Here is a 22,421-nt window from a genome sequence, read left to right as displayed (position 1 = left end):
AGGAAGAAAGTAGTAGAATGATTTCTCTCTCTAAGTCTGCCTGATCACCTTCACAGCCTGCTACTCTGAGCACTTAGCTCAGGCTGCCCAGAAATCCCTTTAAACATCTTGGTAAAGACTGTGGGGATTTTGGCTGGAACTCTATTTAAAAAGAAGCAGATCTTAGCCAGGAAGAGTTTTGGTACTTGGATCATAACTGCTGCACTCTTGATGTACGTCCACCATTCCAAATGCCTGCAAAGAAAGCTCCTGGCTTCTTCCTGAACATTCCTTTCTGCATGGGATGATCAGGTTAGTGCTGCACTATCACTTTCTCTGGCTTTACAGGCTGAGAACAGGTCTCACAGTGAATTCTGAGCTGAGGAGTGAAGAGCTTCACAGATGGAGCACTCTTTTCAGTGTGGTGTTCCTTTTTTTTAAGTCCCATTATGCAACAGCAGGGGATGGGAGCTGGTAGAGAGTTTTTCACGGGGAATCCAAGAGGAAGTGTCTGAAGATCAAATATTTAGCCTTTTGGGAAAAGGTTACACCCACTCAACTGACTGTCCACTCTGTGCAGAGAGCCTAAACTAAGCATTTTTCTCCCTTACTGATTTAAAAGTAGTAAGAAAATAACTTTGGAAAATGACAGCTTGTACAGCTGTGACCTATCTAGCTCTCAGAAGCGGGCCTCATGGGAAACAAACAAAGGTGTGGTCACATGAACACAGCTGGCATGCAAGAAGCTTCAGTTGCCTCTGATTTCTGTGGAGAGAGGAGGCAGCTAGAAGTTGGACTAGTAGAGATGCTATGAGCGAGAAACTCTTTCCATAAACAGAGATTCTGGAAAGCGAATGGTAGTTACCACCTATGCTAACTCTAGCTGTGCACCAAGTTCTATCAGTTCACCCACAGCACAGTCACCACCGCCTCCAACCAGAAGATTGCAAGATAAGTTACAATCTAAGAGAGAGGCAATGACAACTCTCCCCTCTCTGAAGATCAAACAATGTGAATCTCGGGAGTTTGATCACCAACAGTCTTGGGAGTGGGAATCTCAAAATCACTGCTTGAGACCAAGCTGGTGCCAGTCCAGGGATTGTATTTTATAGCGGTCTTTTCTTCACCAGAATCCAGTGAAAAAAGTTGATCAATGAAAAATTATGAACAAGCATTAGCAAAAGCAGAACTACTGTTTTTAGTTGCATTTCGATTAGTTTAGCAGGGGCAGCCAAAGGTTTCAGCCACCCAAGAAATGACTTTAGGCCAAAGCATGTTGTACAATGCCTGACTGCTGTAATACAAACCTCCCCACACCTTGGCGGTAAAAATAAAATAGAAATTTTAAAATTAGAGTCTGCTCTCTGACAGTTCTGTTTATAATGCCACACGGCTTCATAATTTCACAGCTATGATCCATAGGGTTATGCAGTTTCCAACAGCCATTTGTACTGTTAGTATAGTACAAAGCACCAAATTAGAGAAAATAGTAACTTTGGATCACTGTCAAACAGCAGTTCTGACTCAACAGAATATTTCTAACACTTAATAAAATAAATACGATTGATAGATTAGCTCTGCACAGTAATGTCCTGTTAATTTGAGGGGCACATCCACACCTCCAAGGTTTGGAATAAGCGGATTATATGAAACACCATATACATAGTTTGTTTGCTTTAGTATTAATAAGATACAAATATATCCCAAGATACTGAAGAATGAGAGATCTTATGAACTGTTATAACCAATCCCTCTGAATTTCACTGAACTCGACATATTACTTACGGATGATAAGGCATTCTTCAACTCAGCTATTTGTGCAGATGGAGATGAGGCTGCATCATGTTCCAGCAGCTGCTTCAGTTTCTCTCTTTCAATGGAGATTGTATTAAAAGCCGACTTTAAGATGAGGTAAGCTAAAATAATTTTTTTTTTTTTTAAAAAGTAGACAGTTAGAAAAATGCCACCAGTTGTATAGCCAGTTGTGAAACAACATTTCAATGCAGCTTAATATACAGTGACAGAAATAAGACTTGTGGGGACACAGCACTAAAGATAGGCAAGGTTACAACCTGGATTTTTATTAGGAAAAATGCTTCTTATAAGGGCCCTACTTGAATCGCAGATGATTGTCAAATAATTGCTGCTGAGTTATGGACAAGACATAGAAAAAGTAAAGTAATAATAGACCTTTATTAATTGGGGTAATTTGGAAAAGCCAGAGAAGACACTTTTTTTTTTTTTTTAAAAAGAAAAATTTGCTGGAACAATATAAACCCTCAAGTATTATGTTATGTCTGCTAAATTTTTTGATAACCAGACATTTTGCTGAAACTATATTACAGTCAACGTATGGGGTTGACAATGGGAGCCCTGGCCGTCAGCTGCCTGGGATGTCCGGGGTTCCCGCCATCAGCTGGCAAAATTGCCTGGGTAAAAGCTGAATATTGAGGGATCTGCAATTTCCACAATATTGCGAATTAAGTATTTATTATGACAAATGCTCTGTGCTCCTGTATTTTCAGAGTCAAAGTATTTTGATTCTTTATTATAAATGGTAGCATTATAACTAAACGTGCTAAATTAACTTGCTTCCCTTCCTCAGTATGGTTTTAGTCTCCAAACACTTGAGGATCTATCCTACATTCCTTGAATAAATAACATTTCCAGTGAAAAATCAAGGAGACATGCTAACCTGTGCTAACTGATTCACAGGGGAAGCAATCCAACTGTGCATAGGCTAATAATTTGTTCATGAACAGGGCTCTGAGGTGTTAGGCCATGCTGCATCTATCTGTGTGGGGATATTTAAATTTAAGTTACAAGAACTAAATGGAACCAAACAACAAGATATTGAATTTGTTTAGGAGGTAACTCGCATACTATGCAAACTTCACACTTCTATTTCCATTCCTACCTCTGTGTTGCTAACCTCAAGTGTTCACGAATCATGAGTCAGGCCTCAAAAATTTCATGAGATCAGCTTAACAAGCATAAGACTTCAAGTAGTAATACATTTTGGAATCCTTTCATTTTCTTTGTTTTTTGAGATTTTGGGGGTACATGGGTTCATTTTTTTCCAAGCTTTTCTTCAACCATGTTGGCTAGAAACTTTGCTGAAATTCTCATACAGTATTTTTTTATTCACTTGATTCCAGGAGCTGCGGATTTAGGGGTAGGACCAAATATCATGAGACTTGCAACATAGAGTTGGCAACACTACATTCACATGCTCACAGAGGAGATGGGGGCTTAAGATTTGTGAGACGTGAGGATGACAGAGCCAAATGAAAAGGTAAATGGAGAGGAAAGCAACTAGTTCTAATCAAGAGTATGTCTTCACTGCAGAGTTATCTTGGGCAGTCAGCACCTAGCTCAGGTGTGAGTGATCATATTGCAAAGTTATGCTTAAGTTACTGAGTCAAGACTGGTGCTGCACTCACCTGTATCACTAGGACTTCTGGGCACACATCCCATGGTTCTGAGCGCTGCAGTAAGTTGAACTGCTCAGTGAATCACGGGAGAATTTGTCTATCTTTCTGGGCATATGGGGGAAATTGTGGGAAGCACTGGAGAAAAATCAGTCCCTGACTGGCTTAGCCTGTGTCCTCACTGAAAAGTGGACAGGTTACCATCCCAAGTGAAAGCTTAACCCAGGCTTTAGCCTATACCACTGGCTGGACCAGTTTACACCAACTCAGATTAGAGGTTTGTATGTGTGGATGGGAGAGATGTTGGGGCAACACACGAGTAAGAGCCCAGGTTTACTCTGCAGTGAAGAAAAGCCCTAAAGGGGCTTGATCATAAAAGGGAATGAACATCCACAATTCCCAGTGACCATCAAAAGGGAATGCTGTATGATCAGCCCCTACTGGGAGGAAACCTACAGTGCTGTACAGCCAGCTCTGTCTATGCTGTCAGTGAATATTCTGAGTTAAAACCAAGGGATCAGACTCAGGTACTGGTCCAATAGACTTGCGCTCAAGATTTACAAAAGGAACTTGAAAATCTTTGCCTATAGTTATGATGTAGAGAAGATAACCTAGTCATACTCCTAATTACTTTTTGTGTCATATGCAGTGCAAAGCCTACGGAAGCCATTTATGAAATACCACTCATAATTTTACAGTGGTTACTAAGAGCAGAGGAATAACTTATCACATGTCTAAAAAATGGACTGTAGTGTTCTAACAGCACTGTGCAAAATCTGATTTCCAACCCTCATGAGATTACCAGAGCAATCTTCTTAGCGTATGCGCAGTGTGCCTCAGATGGTGCATCTGATTTTAACATCAAACAGCAAGTTGTAGTCAACCTAATAGGATAAAACTACAAGACTCATGGGTGATGAGCCTTCTTCAATACTGCATTAAGTTGTACATAGCCATTCTGCATTTCCTAATGGAAGTATTACAATGTGTGCCACACAGCCTCCATGTGGGGAATCCTTGCCTGGCTGTCAAGAAAAGGGGTGCGGGCCCTTTTAAGACCCCCCCTACAATGGGGTGATTTATACCCCATGCAGCCTCAGAAAAGCCCCTTTACCAGGATCAAGCTGGAAGCAACAGCACCAATTCCAGATGCAGCAGCATGGCGAGATGGGGGAGGTGGGGAATCCTCCCCACCCAGCACATGGGGGACCTCAGATTGGCCTGGGAGGGGGGAGGATCCCTAAACATATGAGACAGGATGCAGAACTAGGGTACCCCAGACAGTGGGGGGGTGCAGAGGCACAGGAGGAAAGGGACCTCCCCCAGTCAGTAAGGGGGACATCACAAGGCTCTCAATCGCCCATCAGTAGCAGCTGCAAGAAGGAGGCGGCAGAGGAGCCTGCCAGGACCCACCATTTGGTGTTGGGGGTCCAGAGGAGCCTCAGGGTGACCAGCCAGGTCCCAGTGGAGGACTGGCTGAAGTCACCCCAGGATCACACCACACAGTCGGACAGGCAGTAGCAGCAGTGACAGGCAGCTGCAGGACCCAGAGAAGGGCGGCTGTTTTCCTTTGGCAGAGGGTTTTCCTCATCCATACGCGAGAGGATGTGCAGCGGGGGAGGGCAGGCTGAGCGAGAGTAGGAAAGGTGAGTGGCCGCTTACAGTGGTGGGTACTGACCAAGGTCCCCATACCACAGAGTGGGCAAAGGGTGTGCCACTGAATGGCTCCCTATACCGCAGAGGGGACCTGTTGGGTGGCTGCCTGGACACTCCCCCTACTGTAGAGTGAATGCCTGGCGGCGGCAACCCAGTGTGTCAGCACCTCTGTGAATGGGGCAGTGGTGCTCTTCCTTCCAGCTGTGGGGCCCCTCTTATATGGGGAGGGAGGAGACTGGGTAACTAGCCGGCCTCTTCCCACCTCAACAGAGCTGTGAGGGGCAGGAAGGAGAACTGGAGAGATACAGGGACATTCCCAGAGTTTGGAATCTCTTTCCTGGGATTCCCCAGGTCCTAGAGTCGGGACATGAAGGAGTCCAGGCACTCTGCAGGCTACACAAAAGTGCTGGGTCTGGGGGCAGGCAGAAGTTGGCTGGGGAGGAGGAGTCTCCCCAGCAGGCAGAATACTACAGATCAAAAACACTTTTGATCCAACTCAGAGAAGGAGCTTAGGAACAGGGCCAAAGGACACTGAGCACTTCCCCTGCAAGGAGGGGGAATGCAATATGGTGAGCATCTCTGCAGGTAACAAAAACTGGGGAAAAACTGAGGTACAGCTCAGGATGGCAGTGGCCAAAGACTCCACCCATAACTGACACCACTCTTGGGGAAATGGAGGCACATCTCAGGGTGGCTGTGGCTTAGATTCCAGCCATAACTGAGGACCACCTTTGGAGGGAACTGAGGGACAGGTCAAAGTTGGCTGCATCCAAGGCACCACCTGAAATTGAACCCCAAGTTTAGGGAAACTGAGGCTCAGCTCAGGGTGGCTATGACCAAGACTACAGCTGAAACGGAGGGATCAAACCTGGGGAAACTGAGGCACAGTTCAGGATGGCTGCCAGTAGAAATTTGGAACCGGATATGGGAAAGCAAGAAAGGCAGGGCAGACCGAGAAGTGTACTAGCTCTTTGGCCACATTCCAGACCTTGACTGGTAAGCTGATATTACCTCTAGCAGATGGAAAAATAGACAGGCCCTCTACTGACCCACCTGGGGATTGAGTTAGATATGTGAGCTGGTATATCTAAACTGCCACAAGAGTAGGAACTATTCTTGAGCTCTTATGCTAAAATGCTGCACTGTAAGTCATCATCATGCTCTGGTTCTCAGCTTTTATTCATTATACCATTCTCAAATGTTTTAGAGAAATGCACCAGAAAGACAAGTATATCAGCTGTTGCTTGTAAAACTAGCTCAGTTCCCACAGGAACTCTTCTCTCCTCAAATATTATTTGGGAATATACTCAGAGTCAGAGGGGCAGAACCATTTTAGATTACACAAATATACATTCTAGAATGTTATCTCTCAAAAAATATTACTTCAGATGTGAAACTAAAGGCTGATTTTACTCTCACTGCTCAAACTCTTAAAATTTTGAAATGACAACATGTCTGATCTCCAACAACGTAATATATGCCTTAAAAAAAAAACAAAAAACAACTCTACTCTCCAGGAGATGTATCAGCACATATTTAGATTTAAAGAAACCATGCCTTTTAAATGCTACATTTGGTTTAAATCATAAAGATAAAACAAACCTCTCCTCCATTCAAAATATTATTTTCCTATTTCAGAAGTATAGATGAGACAGTGTGAAATAAAGCAGCATTAAGAAAATATTATATACCCTTCATAAAAGGGCATTAAATGACACTGAGCCAACAATCACCCCAGCAAAAAACAGGTATTGCACTTTGGTTTCTAGCATAAAGCCTATAGCCATGATGTATATTTTTATTTCTAAGAGAGCAATATTTCTGCCACGATTATGTCAAGGAAGAAGATTCTTAAAACATCTTATTTGGTGTTACTGCATTTAAAAAAACATATCTAATTTTGACCACATTTGATTTTGCAAAACTCAATGGTAAGAGAGTTCACTTATGTAAGTACAGCATCTAAAACATTTCTCCACCACAGGGGAAAAACAAATGAGGAATGTTTATGATAACATTGCTGCATAGCCAGGGAAAGTGGGTTTTCTGTGAGATGTCCTCATTAATGGTGGAATGCTTCAAAAAAAAAAAAAAGTCATTTAATTTCCTGTTCATAACAGCCTTATTTACAAGGACTCTCCTTACTCCCCCCACCCTCCAAATAAAAAGATACTGCTAGGGTGTGACAGTAGATGGTGGGGTGGGAATGGGGGGGGAGGAGAGAGAGAGATGACTGACTGACTGACTGACTATTTCATGTTAGCAAAGCATAGCTATGGAAAAACGTTTTTGCAGAAATGGCTGTTCAGTGGCAACTTGAGCTAGTGGTTGCTTATCATGAGATTTTACTCTTCTGTATTCACTAAAAATAGGTTACTACCATAGCAACCCTTGCATCACAAACAAATGTTAGCTCTGAAATACTGAAACCATCCTGAATGCATACTGTGTGTGCACACGCAAGCGAGAGAAAACATGCACATGAGTGAGAGAGTTGGCACTCTCTCGCTCACACACACAAGAGCAATATACTGCTGCATTTATAGAAACTGATTTTAGGACAACTGCTTCTTCCCAGGATAACAGAGTCTTGAGTGATTACACATAAAACTGGGGGGAAAGGCAGGCCACCATCATTCAACAGGGAGTGGAAATTCCAATAATTCCATTCAGACTGGCTTATTACTCTGAGGTCACTGGGTTTGATGGGGTTCTGCCCTTGAAAAAAAAGAGACCACTGGAGTGTACTATGAACTGAGAAGCAGCTAAAGGAAAATTGAAGTCAATTTAAAAGGAATCAACTTTTTAAAAAAGTATACACAAAATGAGTTTCAATTTATGTATTACATGTAGAGCCCTGAAAATCTGCTGATATTCACTTTATAGCCACGGATTGCAGATCAGATGTGGATACACATTTTGCATTGCACAGGGCTCTAATTACGTGAAACCACAACATTTTCTGGACTTGGACAGGGCTCAGACTGTACTCTGATTACAAATCTAAAATTTTGAAGAAAAGAAAATAACTCAACAGTTAAGCTACTATTTTGATGACCTGAGCCCACCGCATTTCAGTGCCTGTCACATCTTGGGAAGCAGGGGGATGGGATGTGACGTTATCTAGGACTTTCAATTTTAACATAAGCCAGGCTCATATCACATTATTATTTTAGCTGACACTTCACATCGCCATACAAGAAACATACAGAAACTCACTCACCTTTATGTGCAATGTGATACAAGTCGTCTTGCATTTTAGAAAATTCTGATGTTTCAGAGCCATCAGAGTAATTTTTCTCTTCCCCAAAATCTATTGTAGATAAATTAGGATTGGAAGCATGCAGTCGCATGGGGGCAGAAAATACTGTAGGTACCTAAAAGGAGGACATTTACAGTTGGTAAAATATGACAAGTCAAAGTTTTACATTTACATTGCAGACAATGTACAATCAGGCCTTAGACAACAGCATGGGAGGAACTGCTGTTGATCAGCAATGGTTTTTTGCATGGATAATACATTTGGCAAACCAAAGAATAGGAGAGAACATGCTCAAAGGTTTCAAACTTGGAGATTTAGCAAAAATTTAGTGGAAACATTATTTTTGGTCTGGGGAGTGTTGGAGAGAATATTGTTGTACCATGGTTTCAATTTATAACTCACCAACAACATGCCATTAGGTAAACAGACAGTTAAATAGTACTGTAAGATTTGCAATGGCTTCCGAGCCCAGAAGTGGAGGGTCATTTGAGACCGTGTGTGAAATCTTGGCCACTTTTAAATCAATGGGATTTTTGCTATGGATGTCAAAGTCATCAGGATTTTGCTCAATGATTATTTTGAGTCCCAGGGCACAGTGAAATCTAATCTTACATATTACCTGATTTAGAAGGATTCAAATGTCCTTAAAAGCGATAGAGCAAGAAAGGATCAATAAGCAGGTTAGTATTTTGAGAAAGTTGGGTTAGGGCAGGAAAAAGACTGTTCCAGTTACCTGCAACATTCCTTTAGCATCTTTCCCAATAACTCTAGACCGCCACATCCTGTGAATTCTTTTTTCCTTTTTTGGACTTTCAAAAGATCCCCCCTTTTAACAACACAGGGAACAAGAACAATGGTAGGTGTCATGAAACAATACTGCTAAGAAGAATCAACACCTTAACACCCCTCCCACTTCCCTGATGTAATAATTTTCACAACTGACCTGCATGGCATTTATAGCAGGTGCTGAACGTGTCCTATGGAGAACTTCCATGCTCCGTAACAGCTGGCTCATTTCCATTAAATATGTGTGACAATATGAGAGATCTGTTTTGAAAGAGAATACACTTCCAGTTTCTCCCAAGAAATGGAGACATGGGATGTAATTTTTTACATGCAGTTAAAGTAGGGGATGGCAAACTTTTTGGGCCACATTGGGGTTCCAAAACTGTATGGTAGGCCAGGTAGGGAAGGCTGTGCCTCCCCAAACAGCCTGGTCCCCACCCCCATCTGCCCCCCTCAGAATCCCCAACCCAGGCTACCCTCCCTGCCCGCCCCCTCCTGGGACCCCCCTGCCCTATCCAACCCCCCCTGCTCCCTGTCCCGACTGCCTCGACCCCATCCACACCCCTGTCCCCTGACCGCCTCCCCCCAGAACCTCTGCCCTATCCAACTGCCCCCTACTCCCTGTTCCTTGACTGCCCCCGGGAACCCCTGCCCCTTATCCAACGCCCCCCCCACTCCCCACCCCCTTACCATGCTGCTCAGAGTGGGGATTTGATAGTTGCTTTCAACTACCTGAAAGGGGGTTCCAAAAAGGATGGTTCTAGACTGTTCTCAGTGGTAGCAGATGACAAAACAAGGAGTAATGGTCTCAAGTTGCAGTGGGGGAGGTTTAGGTTGAATATTAGGAAAAACTTTTTCACTAGGAGGGTGGTGAAACACTGGAATGTGTTACCTAGGGAGGTGGTGGAATCTCCTTCCTTAGAAGTTTTTAAGGTCAGGCTTGACAAAGCCCTGGCTGGGATGATTTAGTTGGGGATTGGTCCTGCTCTGAGTAGGGGGTTGGACTAGATGACTTCCTAAGGTCCCTTCCAACTCCGATATTCTATGATTCTATGAAGACTGGCAGCCGCGCCACCCGGACAGAGCCTGCCACACCACCGTGCTGCCTGGCAGGAGCTCGCAGCCCAGAGCGCTGGTGGCACGGCGAGCTGAGGCTGGGGAGCAGGGGGACAGCAGGGGAGGGGCCGGGAGCTAGCCTCCCTGGCTGGGAGCTCAAGGGCCAGGCAGGACGGGCCTGCGGGCCAGATGTGGCCTGCGGGCTGTTTGCCCATCTCAGATTTAAAGTCTTACTTTGATTCACCTCTCGTCTTTGCAGTCTAGTTTATAACAGATTGGTGTCAGCAGCACAAAGATTGTTACCACAGTTTGGCATTAGTCAGCCCCCTTAGTGGAGAGGGCAATGATGCCACAGGCTTGGAGACCATATTATCTTCTCAGCCCTAGAGGTGGGTCCTTCTAGATCAGGATAGAGGCATATTGATGGGGCAAGCTTAAATTGCTGCTGTTCATGCATTTTTGTTCTATAGGGAAATAACTTCAAAAGAATCTCAACCTCTTGGACTGTAAATATGGCTGGCACTTGTGATGTCAATTAAGGCCCAAATTTTCAAAAATGGCTATTAATTTTGGATGCTTCAATTTCTGGGTGCCTAGTTTGAGACACCTCAAAACCTGATCATCAGAAGATTGATGCCCAAAGCTTTCTGAAAAAGTCAGGCCCCTTTAAGAGGTCTCATGTTGGCCGCCCAGAAATGAAGGTGCTCGAAAATGACTATTCCTATAAAATGTGGATATAATTCACTTAAAAAAAAAAAAAAAAAGCTACCACCATTGTTTTCAGACAAACACTACACAAGGACAGCCCTTACAGAGTCAGTCAATTCCAGTTACAGTCAGGAAATCTGAAATAACCTAATAGTTTAAAGTTCCTTCAAATAACATTACCTTTTGAGCATTTTTCCATATCCTCAGAAGACTGTAGCCAAGGTGGAATCTTGGACTCACTACTTGGACAGGAAAACTGTAAACTACTTCCAATTCGCAATGAGTTCTGTTTTGTCATGCTGTCTGCCTGTTCCAAAGAAACAGAAATGAATGGACTAATACAAAAAGACAATCTATTATTGTGGTGAAGATACATTATGGCATCCAGATGAAAAGGACCAGGTTCAGAAGCTGATGAATATTATATGCACCAAAGGTGTCTCAAATATATGAGTCAACAAAGATATGCACATTTTTTATTTAATACCATCTCTTATGGATACGTGAAAATCTGAATAAGGGAGTGAGCTGACTAGCAGCTACTAGCAACAGAAAGCCAAATACAGAAGAAAAAACAACAAGAACTGGGTTTGCTGAAAAGTAGATTTAAAAAGGTTTAAACACTCGAAACCAGTATGTCAGAGTAGTAAATTGAATAGCACATCATCTGCCTTTAATGTTCTCCCCATTTCCGACTCAGCAAAACAAGGAACAAACCACAAATAATTTAAATATTAGGAAGATTTTAAAGAAAGGGGGCAAGTTTCACCAGATGTTATCTGAAGAATTGACTAATGTTCCTATTCCTATGATTAAAAGTATTTAACAACTTCCGTATGTGGAGAGATTAAAAAGACTTGGATTTTTCAGCTTGGAAAAGAGATGACTAAGTGTGGATGTCAGAGGTCTATAAAATTGTGACTGGCATGGAGAAAGTGAATAAGGAAAGAACCAGGGGTCACCCAATGAAATTGATAAGTAGCAGGTTTAAAAACTAAAGAAGTACTTCTTCACGCTACACACAGTCAACCTGCGGAATTTATTTCCAGGGGATGCTGTGAAGGCCAAAAACTATAATGTGGTTCAAAAAAGAATTCAATAAGTTCATGGAAGATAGGTCCATCAATAGCTATTAGCCAAGACGGTCAGGGATGCAGTCCCATGCTCTGGGCGTCTCTAACCTCTGAACAGGGACTGGATTACTCAATGATTGCCTGTTCTGTTCATTACCTTTGAAGCACCTGGCATTGGCCACTGTCAGAAGACAGGATACTGGCCTAGATGGGCCGTTGGTCTGACTCAATTATGAGGATCTTGAATGATAGTCCTTAGTATCCTTTTGACTATATGCCTCTTCTGCATAAGAATTACCATGCTATATCCACCAATAGCTGATGTAGTCTGCTATTCTATTACTGGTCTCCAACGGCAACCAGTATCACATGCCTCAGAACATGTAAATCCCCCATAAAAGCCAATTATGCAGTATCATGCTTATGGGGGAAGTTTCTTACTAACACTAAAATGAGTTGGTGATTGGTTGATAATACTCTTATCCTATCTAGAATAACTACAGAGGAACTTTTATTTATACAAGTGCCTAAGCCTTTTTCGGGTCCCAGTAAGCTTTTTACGCTCAGTAGACTCTTGCAGGAACAAGTTCCCCAGGCTAATTTAGAAGTTTCATAAAACATTTCTTTTAAAATCCATTTTAAATATATTGCTTCCTTTGCAATTTCATTGTGTGTCCCCTTTATTCTAGTATTATGAGAAAGGTTAATTGGAAGGGCTTAGATAATCTCTATCACCTATTTTATACTCTTCTTTCACGTTTCCTCTTCCTCAGCTCCTCTCTAAACTAAGCAATACAAGCCTTAAATTTGTTTTCATATGAAAGTCTCTTCTATCCCTCTATAGTAATAAGCTTGTTGCCTTTCTTTAGTCCTTTTTACTTATGGGGGTGGGAAGAAAGTTGAACACACTATATCTATTGATACTATTGGTTTTATATACTGACATTAGAATAAGTGTATTAAATACAGCTTGTTTAGTCAGAACCAAGACAGTAAATATCAATTAGTAACTATCATTAATTAATGTATGGTTGCTCAGCCATACAGCTGCTCTAGTTCGTTAAAATCACTGCAGAAAGCTGTAGCCATCCATATGTATTAAACAACATGTTACCCACCTTCTGGAATGTGCAGATGGAGTTTATAAAGATGAACAATTTAGAACAACTTTGTACACACATTTCACATTTACTTCTCCAAAATTCATAATGTGAAATTTACTTTTGCCCTACAATTCATACACAAATTGGGAGGAGGGGGGAGAAGTTGCCAAAAAAGAGGCAGGGAAGGAAGCAAGCGCCTTTATAGCTCCATCTAGCTGGACACACTGACTCGCAAAGAGAACGTTAACCCTTAGAATGCAAACATTTTACAAGCTGTTAAAATGTGTAACATAGAACATTGCCCATGGGCCAAATCTTCAGCTGGTGTAAACTGGCTTGCCTCCACTGACTTCAAAACTGGGTTAATAAATTGGCAGTACACAAAGTATTTCATATTAAAAATAAAGTTACGTTACTGTACCTCTGGTTCTTCAAGTTGCGTTATCCCCATAGGTTCCACTCTTGCTATGCATGTGATCAGATTCTTTCAGGCAGCGGTGTCCATTGGGGGAGCCTCTGTGCCTTAGATATCCTTGCATTTTCCCCACCCGTGTGCATAAAGGGTGGAGTGGATCCAACCATCCTTCAGTTTATTTGCCAATACAGAATCCCAGAGGAGTAGGTTTCTGTAGCAGTGGGGAAGGAGGGCAGTTCGTGGAATCCACACAGACAACACATCTCAAAGACCCACAGGTACTGTAAGGTAAGTAACCATTCTTTTGAGTGATCGTCCATAGGAAGCAGTTGTCTCTGCTCAGAGGTGGGTAGTAGGAGTGCTACTTAAACAAGTGAGTGCAAGATATCCCTACCAAAGCAGGAATTCGATCTGGACACCGCTACAATAGAATAGCGTCTTTTAAAGATGTGGACTGAGTTCCTTGTAGCTGCTCTTACAGATTTCATAATATGGATACTCTTCAAGCAGGCAGCAGAGGCTGCACAAGCTCTAGTGAAATGAGATCTTATGTGCTTAGGGGGCTGGCTCTAGCCTGGCTAACTCATAACATGTCCTTATGCAGTTGGAGACCCACTTACCTAGCCTGAAAGGACCCTCTCTACAAAGGCTACAAACAGGTCTAGGTATGTTTCTATATGGCTCTGTCCCATCATTGTAAAGAAACAATGCCCTTACTCCATTAAGTGGGTGAAGTTTTGCTTCCCTGGAGGTGGAACGAGGCCTGGGGAAGAATACTGGGAGATGAATGAATAGGTTAACCCAGAATTCTGAAATAGCTTTGGCTCAAGGGAGAAGGGGAGGGGAGAATCCAACAACCCTGCTAATAGTATATTGAGGTCCCCAGGGTGAGGGAGCCCCTGAACTGGGAGAAATACATGATTGAGGGTTCTTAAGCAACCCTACCACTGTAGGGTGGGAATAAACAATATGACCCTGAATAGGAGTGTAAGTGCAGCTATTGTTGCTGCATGTTGCTGATAGATAGCCTGATATTGCTGAAATGGGTGTTGTCAGGGGAAAAAGCTGGTACTGAAATGTCCAACTAGAACCTCCTCCACTTTGCTTTAAATAAGTCCAGTGGAGGTTTTTCTGCTGTGGATCAGATTGTTCTGAACTCCAGCTGGACAGCTTCTTTCTAGACTGCCAGATGTAAGGAGGTTGGGTCTGGATGCAGGATCTGACTATTCTCTGTGAGACCATGTCAGTCACAGCAAGTCATGTGACAAGAAAAGGAGTACTTGTGGCACCTTAGAGACTAACAAATTTATCTGACCATAAGCTTTTGTGAGCTACAGCTCACTTCATTGGATGCATTTGGTGGAAAATATAATGGGGAGATTTATATACACACACACAGAGAACATGAAACAATGGGTTTTACCATACAAACTGTAAGGACACTGATCACTTAAGATGAGCCATCACCAGCAGCGGGGGGGGGGAAAGGAGGAAAACCTTTCATGGTGACAAGCAAGGTAGGCCATTTCCAGCAGTTAACAAGAACATCTGAGGAACAATGGGGGGGTGGGGTGTGGGGGGAGAAATAACATGGGGAAATAGTTTTACTTTGTGTAATGACTCATCCATTCCCAGTCTCTATTCAAGCCTAAATTAATTGTATCCAGTTTACAAATTAATTCCAGTTCAGCAGTCTCTCGTTGGAGTCTGTTTTTGAAGTTTTTTTGTTGAAGGATAGCCACCCTCAGGTCTATAATCGAGTGACCGGAGAGACTGAAGTGTTCTCCGACTGGTTTTTGAATGTTATAATTCTTGATGTCTGATTTGTGTCCATTTATTCTTTTACGTAGATACTGTCCAGTTTGAACAATGTACATGGCAGAGGGGCATTGCTGGCACAAGCAAGTCATGTGCTTGGTGGCTATGTTGAGAGATTCATCAGATCCAAATACCAGAACTGCCTGGCTCATGCCAGGGCTATCTTAATCCTCAGTCCTGCCTTTTGCCTCAGTTCCTAAGAATCCTCTGTATCATGGGGATCAGCAGAAAAGCATAGATCGGTCCCAGTGTCCAGGGGTGAAAAAAGCATCTGTCACGGGCCATTGAGCTGAAGCCCCCTGCTCTGAAACAGAATGCCTGACAATTGTCATGGTCTGGGCAAACATCTGGGGTCTGGGAATCCCCACTTGTGAAAGATGTACTGTACCACTAGTTGTCTGAGAACTGTCTGCCGAGTTGATCTGCCAAGCTGTTCTGAAAGCTGGGAAGGTACATAGCCAGTGGTGTGATTTGATTCAAAATGCACCAACTCCAGAGCTGCATGCCCTCCTGACTGAGCAAAGACATCCTTGCTTCCCCTTGTCTGTTGTCATAATTAGGGCCCTACCAAATTCACAGTCCATTTTGGTCAATTTCATGGTCATAGGATTTTAAAAATAGTAAATTTCATGATTTCAGCTATTTAAATCTGAAATGTCACCGTATTGTAATTGTAGGGGTCCTGACCTAAAGAGGTAGGTAGCGGTGTGTGTGTGTGTGGGGGGGGGGTGTGTGGAGGGGAGGTTGCAAGGTTATTGAAGGGGGGGATTGGTGATCTAGATAAGCTTCCCATGGTGTCCATCTCCACAGTCTTAGTGGATAGAGATGCAAAGAGGTTGCACACATAAAGAGGGTCTTTCCACCAGTTTAATGAGAAGGGGGCTTCTTGTGGGACCATGACCATTATGTCTATGTTATGCCTGCTGTAGATACATTGATTTCAGCCACCCTTGTATGGAGTGGAGGTGAAGTATGGCAAACTATATCATTTAGGTTCATGAGGCCATAAATCCCAGGTAAGTTCTCATGGATGCTCATGTGTGCGCTTGAAGCTGGGAAGGTAAGCTCATTGACCTGGAATCTAACACTTCTCCTATGAATGCTATGCTTGGAGTCTGAGTCAGTGTGGATTTCGCTCTGTTGACTTTGAGGCCCAATAAGGTAAAGAGCTTTAAGGTTACTTGGATTCAAGTTGGTCACCTGCTGGTGTGATCTTTCTTGGATCAGACAGTTAAGATGTAGGCAAACCTGGATTCCTTGTCTCCTTAGATGAGCAGCCACAACTGCCAAGCATTTGGGTAATGCCCTTGGTGTTGTGGAAAGACCAAAGGGCAGGATACTCTACTGTGTTCCTACCAAGACTCTGAGCAACTACCTGTGGGCTGGTTGATTAGATGTCTTGCCAGTCAAGAGCTGCAAACCAGTCTTGAGGCTCTGATGAGGGAAGTCACCATCCTTAACTTGAAAACAAAATTACTTTGTTCAGACATTAAAGGTCTGAGACACCCCCTTTCTTCTTTCGGAAGAAAAAATAATAGAAATAGACCCCATCTCCCTGAAGGCACCTCCTTCACTGCTCCCAGTTGTAGAAGGCAGTCCACTTCTTGCTTTAACAGTATCTTGCGAGACAGGTCCCTGAAAATTGATGGGGGTGGGGGTAAGGGGTAGGAAGGGTTTGGAACTGGAAAGATCCCTTTTTCGCAATCTCTAGGAGCCACCAGCCCAAGGTGATCCAGCCCAGGCTTTCCAAAAATAAGATGCAATTTCCTTTTTTACCCCCCTTTGGCAAAGATTCCAGATAATTCTGTTGGGCTCTTGACGTTGGCATCAGACCTGCTGCCTGGTGGACACCACAGCATGTGCAGCAGCAGCAGAGAGGGGCAGTCTCATCTCTAGTGAAACTTCTACTTCAGCTAGATCTTTGTGTTTTTGGGGTCCTCTGGGGCTGACAACAGTACTAGGCAGAGAAGCACTGCTTGAAGGACGATTGTTGACATGTTTGCTTCCTTCTTTGGGCCATTGTGTTCCAGTCTCAAGAACAGAGTTGCCCTCAAGTCTCAGGGAATGGAGGGTCTCATCCATCCTAGAATTAAGAGGTTCACTACCCACCAATGGAAGGTCCTCAATTGTTGTTTAGGCCTCCCAGGGGATCCCTACAGACTAGAGCCAGGAAGACCTACTCATTGCCATCAATGTGGCCATATTACATATGTCAAATGTATTCAGCACAGTCTGTCAATTGGTCCTTCAGCAAAAGGACCTTCATCTTCTCTTGATGTGCTTTTGGAAGCTTATCTACAAGCTAGACAACTTATCCCATACTTGGAGAGGAGGACCTGATAATTAGTTATATGCATCTGGATGCTGACTGATGAGTATACCTGACACCTAAAGAGGTCCAATTTATTTGGGGTCTTCTCTCAAGGTATTCATCTGGGAGGTCCCTGTTTTTGTTTCCTGGACAGTGGCCTCTGCATGCAAACCCAGTATTGGCTATGAACAGAAATATCTAAATTCCCCGGAAAGGAGCTAGTATCTGAAAATGATCTATTGGCTCACTTGGGTGTGTTTCAGGCTCCAATAGTTCCTCATTTTGTGGGCCTGGTGAGCCTGCCAGGTGTGGAAAGGTGTTAGATATCCATGAGTTGATATCATTTCTCCTGTACCACTTCCAGTAGTATACCCAGGGTCTTTGCCATGTTCCTGGAACACCCTGAAGTCATCCACTGAGGAAGACATTGCAGGATTCACTGCCCCATCTGGGGAGGATGCGAAGATGGCAAGGAGGACCAGATGATTTTCCTCCTTGCAGCTAATGCTCTTCCTCACTTTCCAGCTCTTGCCTTACTAATATTTGAGACTGCACTAGATGGCATGGCTGGAACGACCTATATTACCTCTTTGGGGAGGAGGATCTAGCTCTGGAGACAGTAAAAGATGCAGGCTCTCTAGAGTATGGCTGCCCACCCCACTGAAAATACTTTCTTAACCTGATGAACTGATAACTCAGAAGCTGGTGGCTTGAATATCACCACCTTCAATCTTATAAGGAGGGGTGACTTGGGTACTGGGCTCACGGATAAGTCACTTGGGTACAGTGTATGCTTTGGGTACCAAGATAGCTAGTACTGGGGAACACTCTTTTGAGATGACTGGTATGGAGGCAATAGGCACCAGGAATCTGGGTACTGAGACACTGTGCCAAGGCTCTGGATACCAAGATACCCAGTGTTGAGATTGATGCCGAAGGACTGGTGGAGAGAGAGAGAGAGAGGTGTCCATAGACTCTGAGTACTGCTGATGCTGTGTTGGTAATTGGTACTAGGGTACTTCAAGAGGCCTGGTTATGCTTTTGGGCATTAGGAAATTAAGCCTAAATTTGAGCCTAAACCAAGCCAAACCAGAAGTTTGATGGCTCTTCTGTCTCCGCTTGCTAGGTGAAGGTGACCTGCATCTATCTTTGCCCCGCAGTGGTGCTCTTTGGTGGTAAAAAGGAACCAAAAGATCCATTCTGCCCTTTATTCCCTCAGGAGTGTATGCGTATGGGGTGGTTAGCACAAGGATATCTACGGTGCAGGCATGGCCCCAATAGCCGTGGCTGGCCAAAAGAATCCAAACTTGTGCACATGGGGTGCATGCATGGTAAGACTAGAATCTGTGTGAACAACTCATCTTGAAGAAGAAAATTTCATGTCAATTAAACACATTGGCAAATTTATGATTTACAGTTTTATCATCATTGCACATTTTTAAAGGAAGCCTAATTATTTATCATAATATTGGGTTGCTAATGTTTTGTAGTTCTTATAGCAAATAATTTCATAGAGTATCTAAGTTTTAATGCTAAACCCACACATTTTCACCACTTTAGCATGAATGGACAAAGCTTAAATTTAAGTAAAAATCTAGAGTTACTTTTCCCATTCCGACAGCAAAACTCATGTGTATCAAAGATATGTATTATGCAACCATTAACAGGTTATAACTTTTCCAATACTGGCCTTGTTATTGTTTAAATGAAGCAAAAGAAAATTAAATTTTAATACAACTTTAAACAATGATATTTTAAAAACACAGGATAACTGTACAGTATTCTGTAGCAGTGGTTCTCAACCAAGGGTCCACGGTCCCTTGAGCATGTTCCAGGGGGTCCACCAAGCATGGCCAGTCACTTGGGCCCACGGCAGAAAGCCAAAGCCCCACTACATGGGGCTGAAGCCTGAGGCCGAAGCCTCGGACCCTGAGCCCCGCCACCTGGGGCTGAAGCCAAAGCCTTAGCAACTTAGCTTCGCAGGGGCCCTTGTGGCATGGGGGCCCCAGGCAATTGCCTTGCTTGCTACCCACTAACGCCGGCCCTGGCTTTTATATGCAGAAAACCAGTTGTTGTGGGACAGGTGGGCTATAGAGTTTTTATAGTGTGTTGGTGGGGAATCCTCAGAAAGAAAAAGGTTGAGACCACCTGCATTAGACCATTTTACTGTTTACATCTTACACCAAATCTTTATCAGTTTGTGTAAAGACCGTAATTAAGTTTTTGGTTGGGTAGAGGAAATCAAGCTAAATTAATCCTTGATGAAAGCTCATCATTACCTTTCTACTTGAGACAGAGTCGAACACACCAGGTACAGAGTCTGCGGTAGAGGACGCTGGGAAGAAATGATCATTGATATCATGTGGAAACATGGCAATTTCATTTTGACGATATAGTCTGTGGTGACGCAGTTTTGCTACCCATTCGTCAAACAGTTCCTGAGATTTCACCTACAGAAAATAGTTAAGTTATATGATAGGGAGTCATGGTTCAACCTTAAATTACTAGACAAAACTAGATCTTATTTTTTCTTATTTCTTATAAGATGGCCACAAAGGGTTCTGAATTCTTGACAAAGTGTCAATAAAGTGTGCCTGTTAAATAGTACTCATCACTTGCCTGAATACAACACAGAAAAAAATTCATGGAGCAGCTTAAGAGGAAAACTATGTTGCTGAATCACAGGTTTCAGAGTAGCAGCTGTGTTAGTCTGTATTCGCAAAAAGAAAAGGAGTACTTGTGGCACCTTAGAGACTAACAAATTTATTAGAGCACAAGCTTTCGTGAGCTACAGCTCACTTCATCGGATGCATTTGGTGGAAAAGACAGAGGAGAGATTTATATATACACACACACACACAGAGAACATGAAACAATGGGTTTATCATACACACTGTAAGGAGAGTGATCACTTAAGATAAGCCATCACCAGCAGCAGGGGGGGGAAGGAGGAAAACCTTTCATGGTGACAAGCAAGGTAGGCTAATTCCAGCAGTTAACAAGAATATCAGAGGAACAGTGGGGTGGGAGGGAGAAATACCATGGGGAAATAGTTTTACTTTGTGTAATGACTCATCCATTCCCAATCTCTATTCAAGCCTAAGTTAATTGTATCCAGTTTGCAAATTAATTCCAATTCAGCAGTCTCTCGTTGGAGTCTGTGTTGAAGCTTTTTTGTTGAAGGATAGGCACTCTTAGGTCTGTGATCGAGTGACCAGAGAGATTGAAGTGTTCTCCAACTGGTTTTTGAATGTTATAATTCTTGACGTCTGATTTGTGTCCATTCATTCTTTTACGTAGAGACTGTCCAGTTTGGCCAATGTACATGGCAGAGGGGCATTGCTGGCACATGATGGCATATATCACATTGGTAGATGCGCAGGTGAACGAGCCTCTGATAGTGTGGCTGATGTGATTAGGCCCTATGATGGTATCCCCTGAATAGATATGTGGACAGAGTTGGCAACGGGCTTTGTTGCAAGGATAGGTTCCTGGGTTAGTGGTTCTGTTGTGTGGTGTGTGGTTGCTGGTGAGTATTTGCTTCAGATTGGGGAGCTGTCTGTAAGCAAGGACTGGTCTGTCTCCCAAGATCTGTGAGAGTGATGGCTCGTCCTTCAGGATAGGTTGTAGATCTTTGATGATGCGTTGGAGAGGTTTTAGTTGGGGGCTGAAGGTGATGGCTAGTGGCGTTCTGTTGTTTTCTTTGTTGGGCCTGTCCTGTAGTAGGTGACTTCTGGGTACTCTTCTGGCTCTGTCAATCTGTTTCTTCACTTTAGCAGGTGGGTATTGTAGTTGTAGGAATGCATGATAGAGATCTTGTAGGTGTTTGTCTCTGTCTGAGGGGTTGGAGCAAATGCGGTTATATCGTAGCGCTTGGCTGTAGACAATGGATCGAGTGGTACGATCTGGATGAAAGCTAGAGGCATGTAGGTAGGAATAGCGGTCAGTAGGTTTCTGATATAGGGTGGTGTTTATGTGACCATCGCTTATTAGCACCATAGTGTCCAGGAAGTGGATCTCTTGTGTGGACTGGTCCAGGCTGAGGTTGATGGTGGGATGGAAATTGTTGAAATCATGGTGGAATTCCTCAAGAGCTTCTTTTCCATGGGTCCAGATGATGAAGATGTCATCAATGTAGCGCAAGTAGAGTAGGGGCATTAGGGGACGAGAGCTGAGGAAGCGTTGTTCTAAGTCAGCCATAAAAATGTTGGCATACTGTGGGGCCATGCGGGTACCCATCGCAGTGCCGCTGATTTGAAAGTATACATTGTCACCAAATGTGAAATAGTTATGGGTCAGGACAAAGTCACAAAGTTCAGCCACCAGGTTAGCCGTGACAGTATCGGGGATAAATACTCACCAGCAACCACACACCACACAACAGAACCACTAACCCAGGAACCTATCCTTGCAACAAAGCCCGTTGCCAATTCTGTCCACCATATCTATTCGGGGATACCATCATAGGGCCTAATCACATCAGCCACACCATCAGAGGCTCGTTCACCTGCGCATCTACCAATGTGATATATGCCATCATGTGCCAGCAATGCCCCTCTGCCATGTACATTGGCCCAACTGCACAGTCTCTACGTAAAAGAATGAATGGACACAAATCAGACGTCAAGAATTATAACATTCAAAAACCAGTTGGAGAACACTTCAATCTCTCTGGTCACTCGATCACAGACCTAAGAGTGGCTATACTTCAACAAAAAAGCTTCAAAAACAGACTCCAATGAGAGACTGCTGAATTGGAATTAATTTGCAAACTGGATACAATTAACTTAGGCTTGAATAGAGATTGGGAATGGATGAGTCAT

At 43.3% G+C, this 22,421-nt stretch overlaps 1 protein-coding gene across 5 annotated transcripts in view; it reads right to left on the bottom strand.

Moving 5' to 3' along the window:
- The window catches only part of OSBPL3 (oxysterol binding protein like 3), a 135,724-nt gene that overhangs the window by 46,820 nt on the left and 66,483 nt on the right, over positions 1-22,421 (bottom strand). For all 5 annotated transcript variants that reach the window (XM_043509159.1, XM_038391864.2, XM_043509160.1 and 2 more), the window contains 6 exons: positions 19,878-20,048; positions 11,059-11,185; positions 9,272-9,375; positions 9,062-9,154; positions 8,290-8,443; positions 1,765-1,895 (listed from right to left, as the gene is read on the bottom strand). In XM_043509159.1, the coding sequence (XP_043365094.1) occupies positions 1,765-1,895; positions 8,290-8,443; positions 9,062-9,154; positions 9,272-9,375; positions 11,059-11,185; positions 19,878-20,048 (780 nt within the window). The remainder of the gene's footprint in view (positions 1-1,764; positions 1,896-8,289; positions 8,444-9,061; positions 9,155-9,271; positions 9,376-11,058; positions 11,186-19,877; positions 20,049-22,421) is intronic.

Source organism: Dermochelys coriacea, chromosome 2 (genome assembly GCF_009764565.3).
Source record: "Dermochelys coriacea isolate rDerCor1 chromosome 2, rDerCor1.pri.v4, whole genome shotgun sequence".
NCBI lineage: Eukaryota > Metazoa > Chordata > Testudines > Dermochelyidae > Dermochelys > Dermochelys coriacea.
Note: the sequence above shows the minus strand (reverse complement) of the source record. Positions and strands in the feature narration are given on the sequence as shown.